The 16,677-nt window shown below is 40.3% G+C and overlaps 1 protein-coding gene across 2 annotated transcripts in view; it reads left to right on the top strand.

Moving 5' to 3' along the window:
* The window catches only part of ttyh2 (tweety family member 2), a 58,634-nt gene that overhangs the window by 35,292 nt on the left and 6,665 nt on the right, over window positions 1-16,677 (top strand). For both annotated transcript variants that reach the window (XM_071462780.1, XM_071462781.1), the window contains exons 5-8: window positions 2,692-2,787; window positions 10,020-10,092; window positions 13,578-13,647; window positions 13,820-13,875. In XM_071462780.1, coding sequence (XP_071318881.1) covers window positions 2,692-2,787; window positions 10,020-10,092; window positions 13,578-13,647; window positions 13,820-13,875 — 295 coding nt within the window. The remainder of the gene's footprint in view (window positions 1-2,691; window positions 2,788-10,019; window positions 10,093-13,577; window positions 13,648-13,819; window positions 13,876-16,677) is intronic.

Below are 16,677 nucleotides of genomic sequence, written 5' to 3'. Positions count from 1 at the left end.
TTTTAGTCTGTCAGTGTTTGATATTTTACATTTTGGCTAGAAACAGTTCCTAAGTCTAGATTTGCTCCTAAGGGTGTCCAACAAGGGAATGTCTCAATTGTCTCAATTGTCTCAATTAAAGGTCCCATATTGTACAAAGTGAGATTTTCATGTCTTTTTTGATTATAAAGCAGATCTAGGTTATATATTAATAACGTGAAAGTATCAAAGCAGTCAGTACACACAGCCCATATTCAGAAACTGCCTGAAAACAAGTTGTCAGGGCTTCCTTAACTTTGTGATGTCACAACAAAACAGTCACCGCCCTCAGACGCGCCTTGCAGGATTTGGTTTCTCTGAGTGTTTATCAGAATTCTGCCATATTTTTATTTGAACAACCAAAACAGTCGGGCTCAGAGCCTCTCTGTGATTGGCTCATTGACCTGTTGTCAATAGAGCTCCAAAGAAAAGCCTGAGAGAGGAGATTTAAAACTACATTGAGATGGTGAGATGGTTTTTGGTACTTTAAACCACAAATATATCTTCTCCTGGATGTCAACACTTCAAATAAAACACCAGAAAATTGTAGAACCTCTAAGAGTTGCTGTGATTGTGTTAAACCCTTACTTTGTGATTTCGGTTGCCACAATAGTGGAAATTTAACTTAAAAAAGTCACATCTTGCTGCTAAAGCTCTACTTTGAGTTGAATGAAAGCCATTCATACTTGATATTGAAGCCCATGGTTCACTATCAAGTGTAAGGCAACTAAAGACCTAAGATATGTAGAAAATCTTAACTAGCCCTACAGGCTGATATGGAGCTAATATGTGGATGACAGTGACCTCTGAGCTCTCAGTGAGGGAGGTTTTTGTCAGGTTGTTATTAGCCACCTTTTAAATTGAAGCTAGCATACTTTAGCTTTAGCTCTCAGCTATCCAACGCAATTTCTTGAAGAAAAGTGCTTTTCAATTATACATTCATGTAACCTCCCATCCCCACGTGTCTCTCTGCTCCACTCACTCTAATTAAATTAAGATAACACAGACAAACACTGGCAGTGTTACCCAAGAGCCTCCATGTGCATGTGCATGTTGACATCCCAGCTTCCCACACTGTACCCTTCCAAGAAGGGAAAAGGATGAAATGAGAAAGAAATAGCGAGGAGGTGGTGGCGCCGCAGAGAAGGGCAAGGGAGAGAAAAAGGGCTGAAGGAGAAAGAGAGAGAGAGATTAAAGAGAGTGGATGAGAGAAGGAAGAGTAAAGGGAAAGATAGATGGAGGACATGTGGGAAGAATTCTGTAGAGTCTTGGAGACAGATTGATGGGGAGTAAAAATAATAATTAAAAAAAATAACGAGACTGCACAGTGATGTAGGAGGGACGAGTGCAAGAGGAATGATGGGAAAAGAGAGGAGGAGGATGGAATAGATGATAATGAGAGGAGAGGAAAGGAAAAAAATGAGGTGGCTTTAATTAGATATATAGATCACTAGTTCAGGGTGAAAAGGTGATATAACTGCCCCTCCAGTTAGTTTTTTCACAACATAAAACATTCAGCCATATGGATTTGAGTTCATTCATTATTAACCATCTGTACAGGCTCTCTGTGTCCAGTCACAAACTGACCACTGCTCTCACAACAGATGGACGCACTGAGGAAGCCAGTGCCGGACAGGAGTGTACCCTCAAGCATGAACACACACTCACACACACTTCAGATGACAGCTATTACATATGCCTGTTGAGGTGAAAATAAGTGGGACACTCTGGCCTGTTGGTCCCTGACTCCAGCTTGTTTTCTCAAAAAGTCAGAAGAGCTTTACCTCTCTGAGTGCTACGCCTTTCCATCACGTAGCGTGGCACATAACCGGTTTTAATGTTGTGTCCGATCCATGTAGTGTAGTTTACACTAGTCAGAAGTCATTCAATATTTTTTGAAACAGTAGTTATGTGATTTTACAATAAAATAAACAAAAACTGGTTTATCATTTCCAGCTGACAACCTTTTTGGGCAGATTCTGTTTGCTGCAGCTAGTTAGCTAATTAACACTAACTTTCATTTGGCATAAAACTCTGTCTCCAAATGACATTTTTATGCAGCCTGCTGACTCATTTTAAAATGAGAACCATGTGGAAGGCTGTTAAATACTCACTTGATGGCTGTAACATTAATACTGACAGACTGAGGCTAAAGCTACATGAGCCTGGGAAGAAGTCAGCGTCCTTACTAGCCAATAATCAATGCAGAGGAACAGCAGTAATCTTGGGTAGCAAATCAGCCTTAGTATTAATGTACAGTATTTTTTTTTTAAATGATTAAAATTTTGTTTAATTTTAAAATAATCCAATTTTGATGCTTACTATAGAAAAATATACCCTGACCAAGCAGCACAGAAGTTAGATTTATGTTTTGATGTGTGAATGTTCACACTGTATGTTTTGATTTTATCAGAGGAAGGTATTTGGGAATTAGAAACACAATGCTAATATCGCAGGTAACAGGTTTTCACTAGTGATGTTGGAGTGTAAACTTTATAATGTTAGCAAGTCATAATGTTAGCTTAAACTCTGCTATAGCATCTTAGTTACTAAAGACTACAAAAATAAGACTCAGGTTGCATTAACCAGAGTTTCCCTTTAACGAAACTCTCTTTGCCAGGACACACATTCATCAGCAGCAGTTTAATTTCCCGTCTGTGTCTGTCTCTGCAGGTGGCTCACGTACCTGCTGCTCCTCATCCTGGACCTGATCATCTGCCTGCTGGCCTGTCTGGGCCTGGCCAAGCAGTCTCGCTGGCTGCTGACCACGTGAGTCCAACATGCCCTAAAACTGGGTTGTTGTTGTTTTTTTTTTTACAATACACAAGCTGCCTTTTTCTTTACAATGAAAAGAAATACTCTGTTCAATTTTTTATGTTTTTTTTTCTCCACATCCTACACAACAGGAAGGAAAGACAAAGATTGAGGAGGCAGGGGCAGGCGTGATGAGAGAAGGGGTGGGTTGGCGGATTAGCAGACTAAGTGAATCACACCTAACTGCGAGCCATCTTAAGTACAAAACACATTCATTGTGTTTTTTGACGTTAGCGCTGCAGAAGCTGCTACAGAGTCCATTGTTTTTACAGATGTCACAGCACCGACCTGAATATTCACACTTTAATACAATGCTTACCTCTCCAAATTGACTAATAGATTATTCTTTGTACAGTCTTATGGCTCAAAACAGACCAAATAAAAAAATGAGTCTGTTTTCCTCTTGTTACTCCTAGATGCATTTACTTTGCTTAATATTTGTATAAAAGACTAAATGGTTTTAAAAACTGGACTATCTACCACCACTACAGCTTTTAAACACCCTCGCACCTTGTTATCCTGATGGGTTTTATATAAGAGAAGATGAATGAGTTTAGATAGAGGGAGCACGAAACAGTTACTTAGAGAAAAGGCAGCTAAGTATTAGATCATGTCCTTGTACAAACACTGCCCTACTAGCCCTGTTATATTTCACCATTTGTGTTTTAGTGTCGCCAGTGGTAAGTTGAACCTGCTCAGGGTGTTGCCGTCTCATTAGCAAACTGGAGTGAAGAGCTGCGGAGAGATGGGAGTGAAGCAATTTGATATCAGTACAACTTCCTGAAAACTGTTAAATCTGTTATCCATCTTAACACTTCACCTGCTTTACATTGTCTCAGATATGAATTACATTCTATATTAGTCCCAGTGTACTGTATCTCCAGAGCCTGGTATGGTATGTAATTAATTATTTACCTTTGTATTTTTAGGGCCTTTTTTTTCAAATTAATATTTTATTGATTTGACCTTTTATAAGTGACAAGGAAGCAAAATAAACAATAAATAATTCAATGAATGGATAAGTTTGAGGATGTTGGTATGACAGAATTACGACATAAAAAACACACATCATAAAACGCTGATGATGTATTACACATAATTACTGCACTGTATGTACAGTATAGCAGCAGTATTGTCACTTTCATTTAATCTCCTTACAGTATCTGTAGCTAAAGTGCATCCATCTCTAATGGGATGTGATCCCCCCCCCCCACCCCCCGCAGTAAAGGGGCATGAAATCCACCCGAGCCTCCATTCATCCAGCCGAGCGTCACTCTGTCTCTCTCAATCAGTCAGTTCAGGGTGTGAGCCGTGCTAAACTTGCCCTACGATTCGCAAACCCAACCCCCCGCTTCACCCTCCAACCCCATTGTGCGCACAAGATGAGTCAGTGTCAAGAGTGTCTGCCCTCCCAAGGGATGCTCTCTTCCAGTAGAGTGGATGTGGTTGGAGGCAGATTACACTCTGTGGGCCTAGTGACTCTTTCTGGTGCTTGTAGCTGGCTGCCTCGGTGTTAGCACAACACTCAGTAGCAGTTCAGACAAGGAGATGTGTCGGAGAGAAAGAGATATCCACAGAAGTTGCTGTCAGTAGTTTTTATTTTGATTTCTTTTCAGACTATTTTTGTTTCTAGATGGAAATGTTGCTGTTAAATTTTTCAGTTTGCATCTTTGAACATATCCAGATCCATTGTAGACGGGTGGTGGGAAAAATGACTCTCAAAGCCTGAGTATATAACAGTGCAACTATTGGGTGAACTGCACTTTAAAATGTAATGGATGTAAATACGGCATAAACCATTTTATGGAATGTAATGCTTGTGTTCCCCTCATTGAGAAGAAAATAAAGGAGAAAGAAAAATAATTTCCATGGATGACAGAAATCATTAGAGCTCTCATGAGCAAGGACCCACAGCAACAGAAATTGCTGAAAATAAACAATGCAAATAAGTGAGATGTGTTTCAATTACAATGAAACTAAATCACAGCATTATCAAGGAAAGAAAGAAAAATATATTTTTACTGCCTGAAGGAAGCAAGTGGTAATAGAAGCTGTGTGTGGAAGGTAATAAAAGTTTTACGGGGGAAACCCAGAGCTCTTCAGCTAACCTTGAATGTCCAAACTCACTAGCATAATAAGCCTGAGGAAATGGCAGCTGAGTTCAGCAACTAGTTTTCCACTTGTGCAGTTGAGCTTGCTGATCAATTATCTGCTGTCTGAATGTATGCAGAAAAGTACTTTCCATTTGAAACCAGATGAATGTCAAGAAGAATATAGTCTAGACAGAATCCCATCGAGGCAGCATTGTCTCTTTAAAATGACTCTTATGCACGACTAACTTGCAACAGTAAGTATGCTTGAAGAGAAACGTAATGCTACCTGAATTTACATTTATATCAATAGAATAGAAAATTCTTATAATTAAGATAGCAGTCAAATGTTCACCGACAAAAAATGTCATTTATTCCTATATGACATTGCACGATTAACATTTTTTGTGGTTATCATTTGGTGGTCTTGGTTAAAAATTCAAGTTTGACAGTTTTATTAATGTTAAACTAGTCTTTCCCTAACCTTAACCAAAGCTTTAGTCATTTGGTCTTTGGTCCGCCATCTCTTGTACAACCTCCGTCCACACAAACCAACTCCCTACAGCTTATCTACGGGATATTTCTTACATTCAAAGTCTCCAGTGAACATAATCCAGTCAAAAATTACGATGCCCTCAAAACTTTAAATGTAAAAAAAAACTAATTAAAAAAAAGGGTCTACAAACACTGAGCCAGTATTTTCAATTCTAACTGGCCAGTCCAACCTTGTCCCATTGGTACGGTTTGCCACAGGGAAGTGTACTTGGGCCTTTGTAGATTTTCTTATACTGGATTCAGTATCTTCCAACACATGGGAATAAGTACATCATCTATATGTATGGAGATGACATAGTCCTTTAATATTAATTAAGTTAGCCGGAGTGGTACAGCCACAGCTCATCTGCTTCAGATCCAGGTCACATCAAGATGTTGATTTGAAAAAACTCAAGATGAGAGGCAGGTAGTTTGATGATTTATTAAAACTGCAGCTTCCTTACCAAGAAATTCCAACTTTGATGAGATTACACAAAGCTCCAGAGTGACAGCAAAGATGTATTAATACAATTTACTTGGAGGACACATAGAGTCGGTCCATGGTCACTTCACAAACCGTTAATTGTGATGTTGAGAAAAGGCAGCTCGTGAAAGGGAAACTCATTAAATCAGTAAAGGCCAGGTGTTCAGCTTTATCTTGACAGTTAGAAAATTCTTCACAGCAAAGTCACAATCTGTGAGAAAGTTGTTATGATTTGCTGAAGGCGCCCGAACACAATATAATGAGGTGTGTTCTAAGTTAGTCACTAATAGTCTCGGAGACAACGATCACAAGGAAGAAGCCAAAATTAGAAGGTGAGAGAACGATGTGATTATAACACCAATTTACAGCTAAAGATTGCTGTTTTTTTTCTTCAGTTGAGAAGAAAAACAACTTCCCACACTGATTTAATTCAGAGTGGCTTGACCTCATCCTTGGCGAGTGCATTTGCTGGCATTCATCTGCCCTGCTCGTTGGCCTCTGTGACTTTTTCACTTGATGTGCTTCGTGTCAGGTTTACACCCGATTTGCTGCTGTTCTGTGTAGCTCAGTGACTCCCCTTCGCCCACCAGAGCACAAAACTGAATACAGTCTTGCTCGGTTTGATTGTGACCTGCTGGCACTGAGGGGGCGATCAGAGGGCATCACTCCCATTTTCCCCGGCACACTGTGTCATGGCTGTTTAAAGAAGCTCACGCAGTTCAGTATCGTACACCCTACAAGAACAAACTGTGAAATAGGCATGGCCTGGCAGACACACAGGCCGGTAGTTTCCAGCCTTTTTTGATATTAACCCTGTGAGAAAAAGATGTTTCTTACTGTGCCGCATTATAGCCCATGGCCTTAGTGTTTACATATGTTGTTTCCAGTTCTCCCAAAGAAGAATATTTTTCTGTTCATATGGTTTAGTTGAAGAGTCTGGTGAGACAAAAGTATTCAATTCTTTACAAGAAAAAGCATAAATTAGAGAAAAGTCTCTCAAATAAATATTATTTTCTTAAGCAGACTTTTCTTCCTGTCCCTTTGATCATCTTGTGATCCCTCACATTTATATTGGGACGGCTCTGACAACCCTGAATAGATTAGGTTGGGAACCACTGCCACATATTTATGTACTGTATGTATGCATGTACAGAAACATGCAAACAACAAATAGCAGGCACATAAAATGGGTTCAAACAAGGCACAGAAATGGCACCATATTCTTTAGGCATCATGTCAAGGGTACACTTAAAACAGAATAAATACACAGAAAACTAATTAATGAGAAAACAAACACTAACAGAACACAGTTAAAAACAGTCCCATTCAGGAGCACAGTAGTTTGTGATCATGGTTTTAAATTGACTGACTGAGGGAACTGTCAAATAATGACTTTGGGATCAGTGTGATAAGGAGGTGATGTATGATAGCATGTTGCCAATTACAGCTTTGTAAATAAATAAGAATCAGTGTAATACAAAATGCAGTGATGGGTAGAATAACTGTCATCAGTTATAAATCTTAGGGCCGAGTAATAAACTGAATCTAATTTTTGATCTATTCAGATCCCAAGATATTTATCCTGCGAGATCTTCTCAATACTAAGTCTGTTTAGAGTGGTAATGTGCAAAACATTGTCAATAATATTTTTGGCTCTTGAGAAAACTATATATTTAGTCTTGTTTGCATTCAGGATTAATTTAAAATTAAACAGTGCATCTTGCAAGTGTGCAGTATTAGCAGAGCAATACAAAACTGTGTCATCTGCATAAAGACGAACATTGCAATTTGTCATAGAGGATGAAATATAGTTAATAGTTAGGGCCATGTATTGAACCTTGTTGAACTCCATTTGATAGTGGTAAAGATACAGAAGGGTTATGATTGACAGGACTCAGAATCAAGGTTTGTTAAATCAACAAATAGAGCAGCACAATATTTCCATATGTCAGCAGCAGATACAGTAACATGTGTGACCAAAGTCAGAGCAGTGACAGTACTATGGCTTTGAAACCAGATTGGTTGTAACTAAAATCAGAATTTCTTGAAAGGGAATGACATGAGCTGGTTATTGACTAAAGACTCCACTTTAGAAAGGCAGGAGAGTTCGGACATTGGCCGGCAGTTGTTGATGTACATCAAGACATTACTGTGGTAAGTCACACTAAAACAGTAAGACAGTAGAACAACTCTTACACCTCTACTGTTTTAAATCATGATAAGCGCACCGTGCAGCCTTTCTCTTCCACCTGTCTCGTTACCCGTTAAGTGTCAGGACTCAGCGAGGGCTCTGAATCAGAGGGAAGGAGGGAGCCAGACTGCAAGAGTGAAAAACTGATAAAGAGGGAGGCAGAAGGCAGAGAGAAGATATGGGAGAGAGGGGCCAAGGGAACAGAGAAAGTGAGAAATGGAAAAATAAAAGATAGAGGAAGAAGGATGGAGGTGGTGGTGAGTATTAGGATCTCACGCAGTACCTTCTCAGCACATCGTGAATTGGATCAACCGTGGACCTGGAGAACGTTGTAAAAATGGACAGGCTGGTACAAAGCCTGGACATATTGATATTGAAATACTGGTGGTATGCTGTAAGGGGGAAATCGAAAGTGCCACTGTGGTCAAATCAACAGGAGCTTAATGAATTTTCAGGCGATCATTTTCCCTAATGAGAGCTGATCTATGATAGGACCAGTGTTCATTTTTTAATGGGTATTGATCTTCTATCTTACTGAATACACACAGACAGGCACATCACTGCTTCCCTGCGTGCAGAAACATGCACCCAATTCTTTCAAATCCCTCCCCTCTTATTGTCACGTGTCTCTGATGTCATTTTCTGATGCTATGAGATCATCAGGGAGGGAGCCCTCTGTAAAATAAAACCACATTTTTATAACCCCCATGGGGGAAGGAGCAGCCGTGCACCCAGGGGGCTGTGATCGAATGACGGCCAGCGGAGCGGATACACACGGCTGCTTGTTCCTGGGTTCATAAAGCCACGCTGCTGCAGCTGCACTGTACGTTGAGGGCGCGGAACTGACTCCCGCAGAAATAAACATGACCTCTGACTTTTTCTGCTGATGACAAGCCAGTGAGATCACCACTCCTGCCCCTCGGGGCTCACGCTGTTTCCTTTCAAGTGCAGAAAATAATTCAATGTGCGTCACTGTATTCCCGCTGGAGGATGCTGATAACTGTATTAACTGCAAAATTCCACTTTTTTGCTTTGGTTTTGAGATTGTCCATGTATTTCTCATCTTTATATATGATAGATTTTATCCTGCTTATCACAGCACGACAGTTCTTCCATATGTCTTATGAAAAGACCAACTTAAAGCACCTATAACTGACATTTTTATATCAACAGGAGATCACATGACCACTTGCAGTTACAGAACTTTATTGTGTCTTTAACGCATTTTTAAGATTTATTTATTTATTTTTTTTAATAGCAGCAGGCAGCTTATCTTAGCAAAAAGGCTCTTTAATAAAAACACTTTGCTACCTGTCCAGCACCAAGCGCCAGGCAGACAAAGGTAGTGCCCAGCTGGTGAAAATAGTGGAGCATTTAGCAGCTAAAGAGCCAGATATTTTGTTCTGTTGGTGAAACAGCTGCTGAAAGAGAGAGCACTTACAGCCATTACACGGACACAGACACAGCTTCAAGTGAATACTAATGTCGCTCTGCATTTGTAAATAAGCAGCTGTTTACTAAAAAGTTTGACATATCATTTAAAAAGGTGATGATGTGTCAGTGTTGTGTTTACAGCTTGTTTCAGTTATTGAGTGTTTAAACGTCGAACTCTAGCCACTCTCCCAGTTTATTAATAGTATGATTTAAGAACTGAATAGTATCCCCTCATAATCAATACCGCTAATTGGAAATAACTTACTGCAAAGTGGGACAAGCAATGTTAATCATTGTGTTTCAGCTGGATAAGTGCCAGGCCTGACTTCATTTAGATAAATGGAAAGCTTCACCACACCATCAAGTCCTGCTGGCTGAGGCTTCAGTTAACCTGATCCAGTGATTATTGTACTGAGTTGCACTGTGACCTTGCTGTTGTTTTGTGTCCCTGCAGGATGATGGTGTTTGGAGTGCTGACACTGGTCCTGAGCTGGACTTCTCTGGGAGCTGACCTGGCCACCGCTGTGGTGAGCTGCTTCACCTCCTCTCCTCTGACTAACAGTCTGACTCAATATAAAACTAGCATAACGCGGTCTGCAATCAATTCTTATCACGCCTGACAGTGATGATGAATTACTTTAACCACACGCACACTGCACTTGAAAAATGTCTTTTGCTCTGTGGGGAGAGGGGAGGAGAGATGATTATACACTGTGTGCACGCAGTGCCGTATACATTTCTGTGTATATACATGCATGTGCATATATTTGCATGTGAAAAAACACCTGGAGGGTGTCAGTGCACAACTATCTAAGCATCACATTAGTTAAAGGGTTTTCCACATAATGTGCAATCTCAGGTCCAAATATGTACCTTTTATTAATGAATACATCAACCTAAGATGCATTTGAATCTGGCTCCGTGCAGCAAACTGCATTTCACTGGAGCCTTTTCATAGTTTTAATACATTTCATACAACCTGAACTTTTCTTTTTAGTCTTTGTAAAAAGTGAGTCAACTAGAAAGAGACCTTACAGCTATGCAGTGTCATCTGAAAAGGTATTAGCACCTCCTCACTGCCCAGTCACAAGTCTTTCTGATCAGAGTTTGTCTCTCTGGCACCTCTTATGCTTTTGATCTCTGCTGTCAAACGGTACACCTCTAAAAACAGGCCGACAAAAGAACAACATTTCCAAACACACACCTTGTCAGCATCATGGTTCAAGCCTGAATAACTTGATTCAAAGTCAAGGATTGTGACAACTGGAATCCAATTGCAGCTTTTAAAGCTTATCATATTGAATAGGTGAATAATTTCAGCAGTTTGCTCTATTAAACTGAAGCTGAAGAAAAAAAAACATACGAATGACCTAAAGGGAAAGAATCAATGTGATATGTGAAAATAGAGCGAAGCATTTCAAAGAATGCATTTGAGATGGAGGAGCATTAGTGTTTGACTCACCTGCCTCAGGCATGTGTGCTATTTTTCTCAGGTTTGTATTTGGATGTTGTGTTTTGACTCGGGGCTGCAGAGGATTGTTAACATGCGTGAATTTAAGTTGGAGATAATGAGCTTTGGGTCGGAAGCTGCAGGAGGTGTGATAACTTACAACATTTTAGTCTCCAGTGTCATCCTCCTTTTACATCAACGTCTCCTTTACAAGTCTCCGGTCTCTGTGATCTTTGATGGTTGAAATACTGGCGGAGTCCTTTGATGCCAAAGCCATGAAGTGCAGGAAAACCAAGAAGGCATGCAGTCTGAACTCCTACAAGCAAAAGACATACAGATGATTGACAGTTCAGCCTGTGGCATATGTATTGCAGGTGGAAAGTGGGTGTAAACATCATACTATAGGACAGGCAATAGGATCAAAAAGGACTTCCTTGTCTGGGGAACATAGCAATCCAGCCAAGGGGTAGGCCCTTTAAGGAATTTCTTTAAATTTCATGGTGATCTATCCATTTGTTTTCACTGTGTGTGTACAACTGAATTGTTTCCCACGGGAAACAATAGTGGAAAGATCAGGAGGTCACCAAATATACAACCATCCATCCTTTGGGGACCAAGAGTATCTGCAGCCAATGTCATGGCCCAAGTGCTTCTCATGGGGAAATTTTGACCTATAGCTTGACAAAAAATATGGTCAAGGGGTCATTAAAATCTATTGATATCCGATAACATAAGATTTCTTTATTTGTTATTTTTCTGGTGCACATAAAAACGAAATTGAGTTTCACACATCCAACAGTCAGAATTCAGTGCAGAGAAGCCTGTAAAATTATAAGTTAATAAATAAGTTAGCTAATAAATAAATTAAGAATATACTAAGGTAGAATAAAATAAGTAGTTTAATAAAATATTTGTTTTTAAAGGAACACCCTCTTATATGCAGTTCCCATTCTCGTTAAGCAGTCTGCTGTGGAAAAGGCGCTGTCTGTCCATCATAAATTCAACCTTTGCTCTTTAGCTCTACATGCTGAATGACATTGCTTCATAGAAACTGCTTTAGAAGAATCATTCTCACATTTTCTCTTAGCGTATGTTATAACATTTTGGCATTCAGGTCAGCCTGTTATGTAAACTGTGGTGTTTGGCTGAGGCTGACCTTGACTGGACTGTATGGTTGACATCCACTGGGCCTTTTCTCTGCAACTAGATTTTATGCAGCCATTTCTGGGGGGCTTTCAGAGGCTGCAGACCGTAGCAAACACCAGGCAGGTTATCTGGTCATTGCAGGGCTAAAATAAATTGTCACTCACACCTGTGGGCTACTGTCCACACCAGCTGGCTTTAATGGTTTTGGACTGTTGAGGGGAACTGGAGCAGCTGTAGCGGGCTAACCACTTACCGCCATCACCCAGCCCAAACGTAGCACTGCCACCTGAAAATGTCCAAAAATCCCCGAAATGCTTTCTTCATTCTCGCCGATCTCCTCCACCCTGACTAAGGGTTGAGCTCATGAAAATGTATTTGCCACTGCAGCCAGACTGCTGCGTCCCACTTTAAATAAGAACAAGCGTGGTTGCTGTGCTCTAATGATGTCAGACAACCTCCACATCCAGGGGAACAACAAACCTGCACCACACTGTGGTGTACGTGTTTGCAGACAGTGTGTTTACTTGTCTTGCTGTGGATCTTCGTGTGTGGCTTCAGTCTTTCAGTGTTTACGGGTGTGTATGTCAGATGTTTTTGTGCCTGTCTGACTGCAGATATTTGTGTGTGGTTCCTGCATGGGAATCTTCAAATTATGTGTGTGTGTGTATGTAGGCTACAGTTAAATTAGCGCCTTAGTACACAGTAAATGAATGCATAATGAATGCAGCTCTTCACAGAACTCTTTAATTACAGACAGCGGGAAGTCAGAACTCTGCATTCTCAAAATCAGAATCACTGTTTTCTCTTGAACAAACTTGCTACTGAATTGCAGAGCTCCTCGGCGTCCCTCATTTCTCACAAACTGGCTCGGGTTTGCTGAGGAACTCGGCTTACTTTATCTCATCTGTGTGTGGGGCTCATTAGCGTAACCCCCAGAGAAGGTTAAGCTACACGCAGTGTGTTTGTCCTGAGCCCGGGGGACGTTCAGCATTCAGATGGCACAGTTCGGAGGAGACAGCCGCTCCTCACTTTATTTTTTTATTTTTTTTATTTTTTGCTAAGACAGGTTCTTGTTAGCGCTGTGCAGTGAAGTGAAAGTGGTTGTGAGTGGTAGAAATGAGAAGGATTCCCGTCTAGACACGTTTAAGTGGATTATAAGTGCAGCAGGTCCTCTTTCTTTTCCTTTTTGCGTCAAAAAGTGAAGATGATAGTCATCATTATTATTCAGCTTTCTCAAAAAGACTTTTGAAGCATTAATGAAATATTAATGTCAGGTAGAATACTTAGTGGTTGACATTCTAATTCATTTCTTCTCCGAAGTTCTGTTTTTATCCTCCTCATTTCATGAGTTCATTCTGCTGAGCTGTGTCTTTGTTGTCTGTGCGCTGCTCTCACACGTCTCCTGTTTTATTTCAGGGTACAAGTGATTTCTGTGTGTCCCCTGACAAGTTCATCATGAGCCAGTCAAAGAGCGTCATCAGCACTGGTGAGCCTGAATAATCTGACAAATGTTGCATTAATGATGTTGTATAGCTGTGGCCATGACACCGATTGTGTTTTAGTTCAGAGGCAAATGATGAATGAGAGTAAATTTAACCAGTGTCTTCTCCTGTGTGTGTGTGTGTGTGTGTGTGCGCGCGTGTGTGCGTTTTCCACAGATATTGTTCATTACTACCTTTACTGCAACCAGACTCTCTCCAATCCCTTCCAACAGGTAAGAAACTTAAGCGTCAAACTTCAGGATGAGCTGCTGAATGTTGACTGTTACGACCTTGTAAAAAAAAAAAAAATCATTCATTCATTGTGATTTACAGGTTATATAACATTGATATGTCAAAGTAAAAATGAGGCTAAATGTGGCTGAAACATTAGGTGTAGGGGGCGCAGCTCTGGCTGAGGACACTGAGGTCGTGCTGTCTGTATTTCTGTCTGAGTATACCTGAATTTGACTTCTTCAGGCCAAGGAAGTAAACAAATAAACAAACATGGGTGGGTATCGATATTGGAGCTCATAATATAACTTTCTCTGGAAACATGTTTTGATCTCTTTTTGCGTTTAAAAAAAAAATCTAAATGCTCAATTCATGTGTTACATAAGGATTCTTGTCTAAATAGAATTGAATAAGAAAAGCAAAAGTAAATATCTGATTAAAGAATACATAAAGCAGCTACAGCCCTGCATGTAGGTGACATAAAACCATTGTTTCAACATCATTTAGATGATTTAAATTTAATTAAAATATTAAAATATATTGAAATATGGTCATTTAAACCAAATTGTTTAAAAACTTTCATCTTTCTAACAAATTTTTCTCAGTTTGAAGCTAAACGTCCAGACGTCTTTTTGACCTGTAATTCACTAAATCAGTGCCCGGTGGGGAGTTCACTTCCCTGCGCCTCAAGCCTCATCTTCGTCAAGCTCTTTCTCTCTGCTCAGCCCTGTCTGTCTGACTTACATCCCAGCCTCACCTCGCACCTCAGTCGTAGAAGTTGGTGAATAACCATTTCTTTCGTTCTTTCTTTCCTCTGAGCTTGTATTTCTTCATTCTTTGGCATGTATCAAACCAAACAAGCCAAAACATGCCGAAGTTATCCAAAGCGGCCAAGACGAAGGCTATAAAATTGCAGATTGGACAAAGCAATTTAATCTTCCTCTTCCCTCTCTTCTGAGGTTTCTCTTTAGAGAAACTGAGCAGGGGTTTTGGGTCACATCACTGACTTCACCGCTGACTGATATCAGCAGTGAAGTCAATTTCTGCGAGCCCTGGCCCAGCAGAGCTCAGATCTTATTATCCGAATCTTGTGGACATGCCCTGAGGATAACAAGAGCACAGCAGCAGAGGGCAAACGACTACCATCCTGCCTGGAAAACAAAGTTAGCGCTCTTTTTTTTCTGCCACACAGATACCCAACGTGTGCAAAGTTCACAAGCAAGCTGGCAGCTACAGGAGTTCACACTGACTGGCAAACATACAAGCTCTCTCTCCCTCTTTGAGTGTCTCTCCTGTGTTGCTCTCTCGCTTCATGTATTCTTAGCCTGAACAGCGGCAGCGCCTTGTATTTCTGGCCTCTGTGCCCTTGTATTTCACATCACCCTGCTTCAGCTCTGCCTCTTTCCACAGCTCTTTTTCTATTCTTATTAACGTCATCTCTTCGCCTTGTCTTACTGTCCTCCTCTATCCACTTTCTCTGTCCTACTTTCACTTTATTTGGCTCAGAACAAGCTCACCAACCCTAAAGTAAAGAAGCAGAGAGCAGTTTGACTATGGACAGTCATCCAGATCCAGAAAAAAATTCTCAGATCACAGGAAAGCAATTACATTTATGGATAGTTGAGGTAATTGACCATGTCCTGTTTCAATTTAACACTGTGCCACAGGCCAGGTTCCTTGTGTGACTGTGAAGACACAATTTCACTTGGAGATGTGAATGATTAATTCATTTATGGTTATGCTTGGATGTTAATTAAAGAGAAAAAGGTACAGTGCAGAAGGTGCTGCCTTGCAGGTAGGATGTGATTATCCAGTTATATTGTGTTGGATGTGGAGGCTTATTTTGCCCCCTGTTGGTGAGAACATAAACCTACAAGAATACAATAACCGACCCCAGCTACAGAATGTAGTGATGGGATATTTTATTTCAGTTCACTCCCCTAAAAAGCAAAAACGCAGTAATATTTGGCCCAAACTACAAACTGCAAAATAGGTAATGACAAATGTGCAGTAGCATTAGCCAACTCTTTCCAGTAAATTAGCTTCGGCTTGGGCTAGCTGTGACTGCACTCCAGCTAGCCTTAGCTGAAGCTCAAAGTCAGTTGTGGTGTCTCAACGTCTTGGTAATTGAGTTTGTGTTACTACATAATAAAGCAGCAGCTAAACACGAGATAAACTAGTCCTGTTGAAAGCTAACTAGCTCAGCTTAGCTTAGATATCTTGAAGACAGCATCTGATCAGTTTTTCTTTCCTGTTAGAGGTGGGGCGGGGGCAGGATAATTAATCTGAAAAGGCATAAAGTTAAGGTTTTACAACTTACATATCTGTTATACACATGGACTACACAGCCCTTAAACTACAGACCTTTTCTTCTCAGCGTCACAGTTTTTGTAGTTGGTTTGTGGTGAATCATTTAGTATCGCCAATACCATGCATTGCTCTTTGCAATTTATCGTGCACTTACTGATTTATTTTCTTTTATACATGAAACTTTGTGACAAAAGCACGGTTTTTATTAGATTTTAAAGGTTCTTATTAGAGTTAAAGACTCTACTCCATGTTATTCATTTGCCAAAAATGTATCTGGATTGTCTGTAGCCAATGAATTTAAAGGGGTATAGGGAATATTATGCTTTAATGCTTTTTTTACCCGTTTGTGGAGGGACACAGAGTCTGTATCTTCTGAAAACATGAACATTATATCATTTGCAGCTTGCTTCAGCCCTGTTAACCTTTATCTATGCTGTGTGCTCACTCTTCCATTATGGCTCTCCCTGTAGGACTCCATTAAGATCAATGCTGCT

Source organism: Trachinotus anak, unplaced genomic scaffold (assembly GCF_046630095.1).
Source record: "Trachinotus anak isolate AG129_WGS33_773 ecotype Australia unplaced genomic scaffold, CSIRO_AGI_Tana_v1 ptg000025l, whole genome shotgun sequence".
Taxonomy (NCBI): domain Eukaryota; kingdom Metazoa; phylum Chordata; class Actinopteri; order Carangiformes; family Carangidae; genus Trachinotus; species Trachinotus anak.
This window is presented reverse-complemented; position numbering and strand designations above follow the sequence as displayed.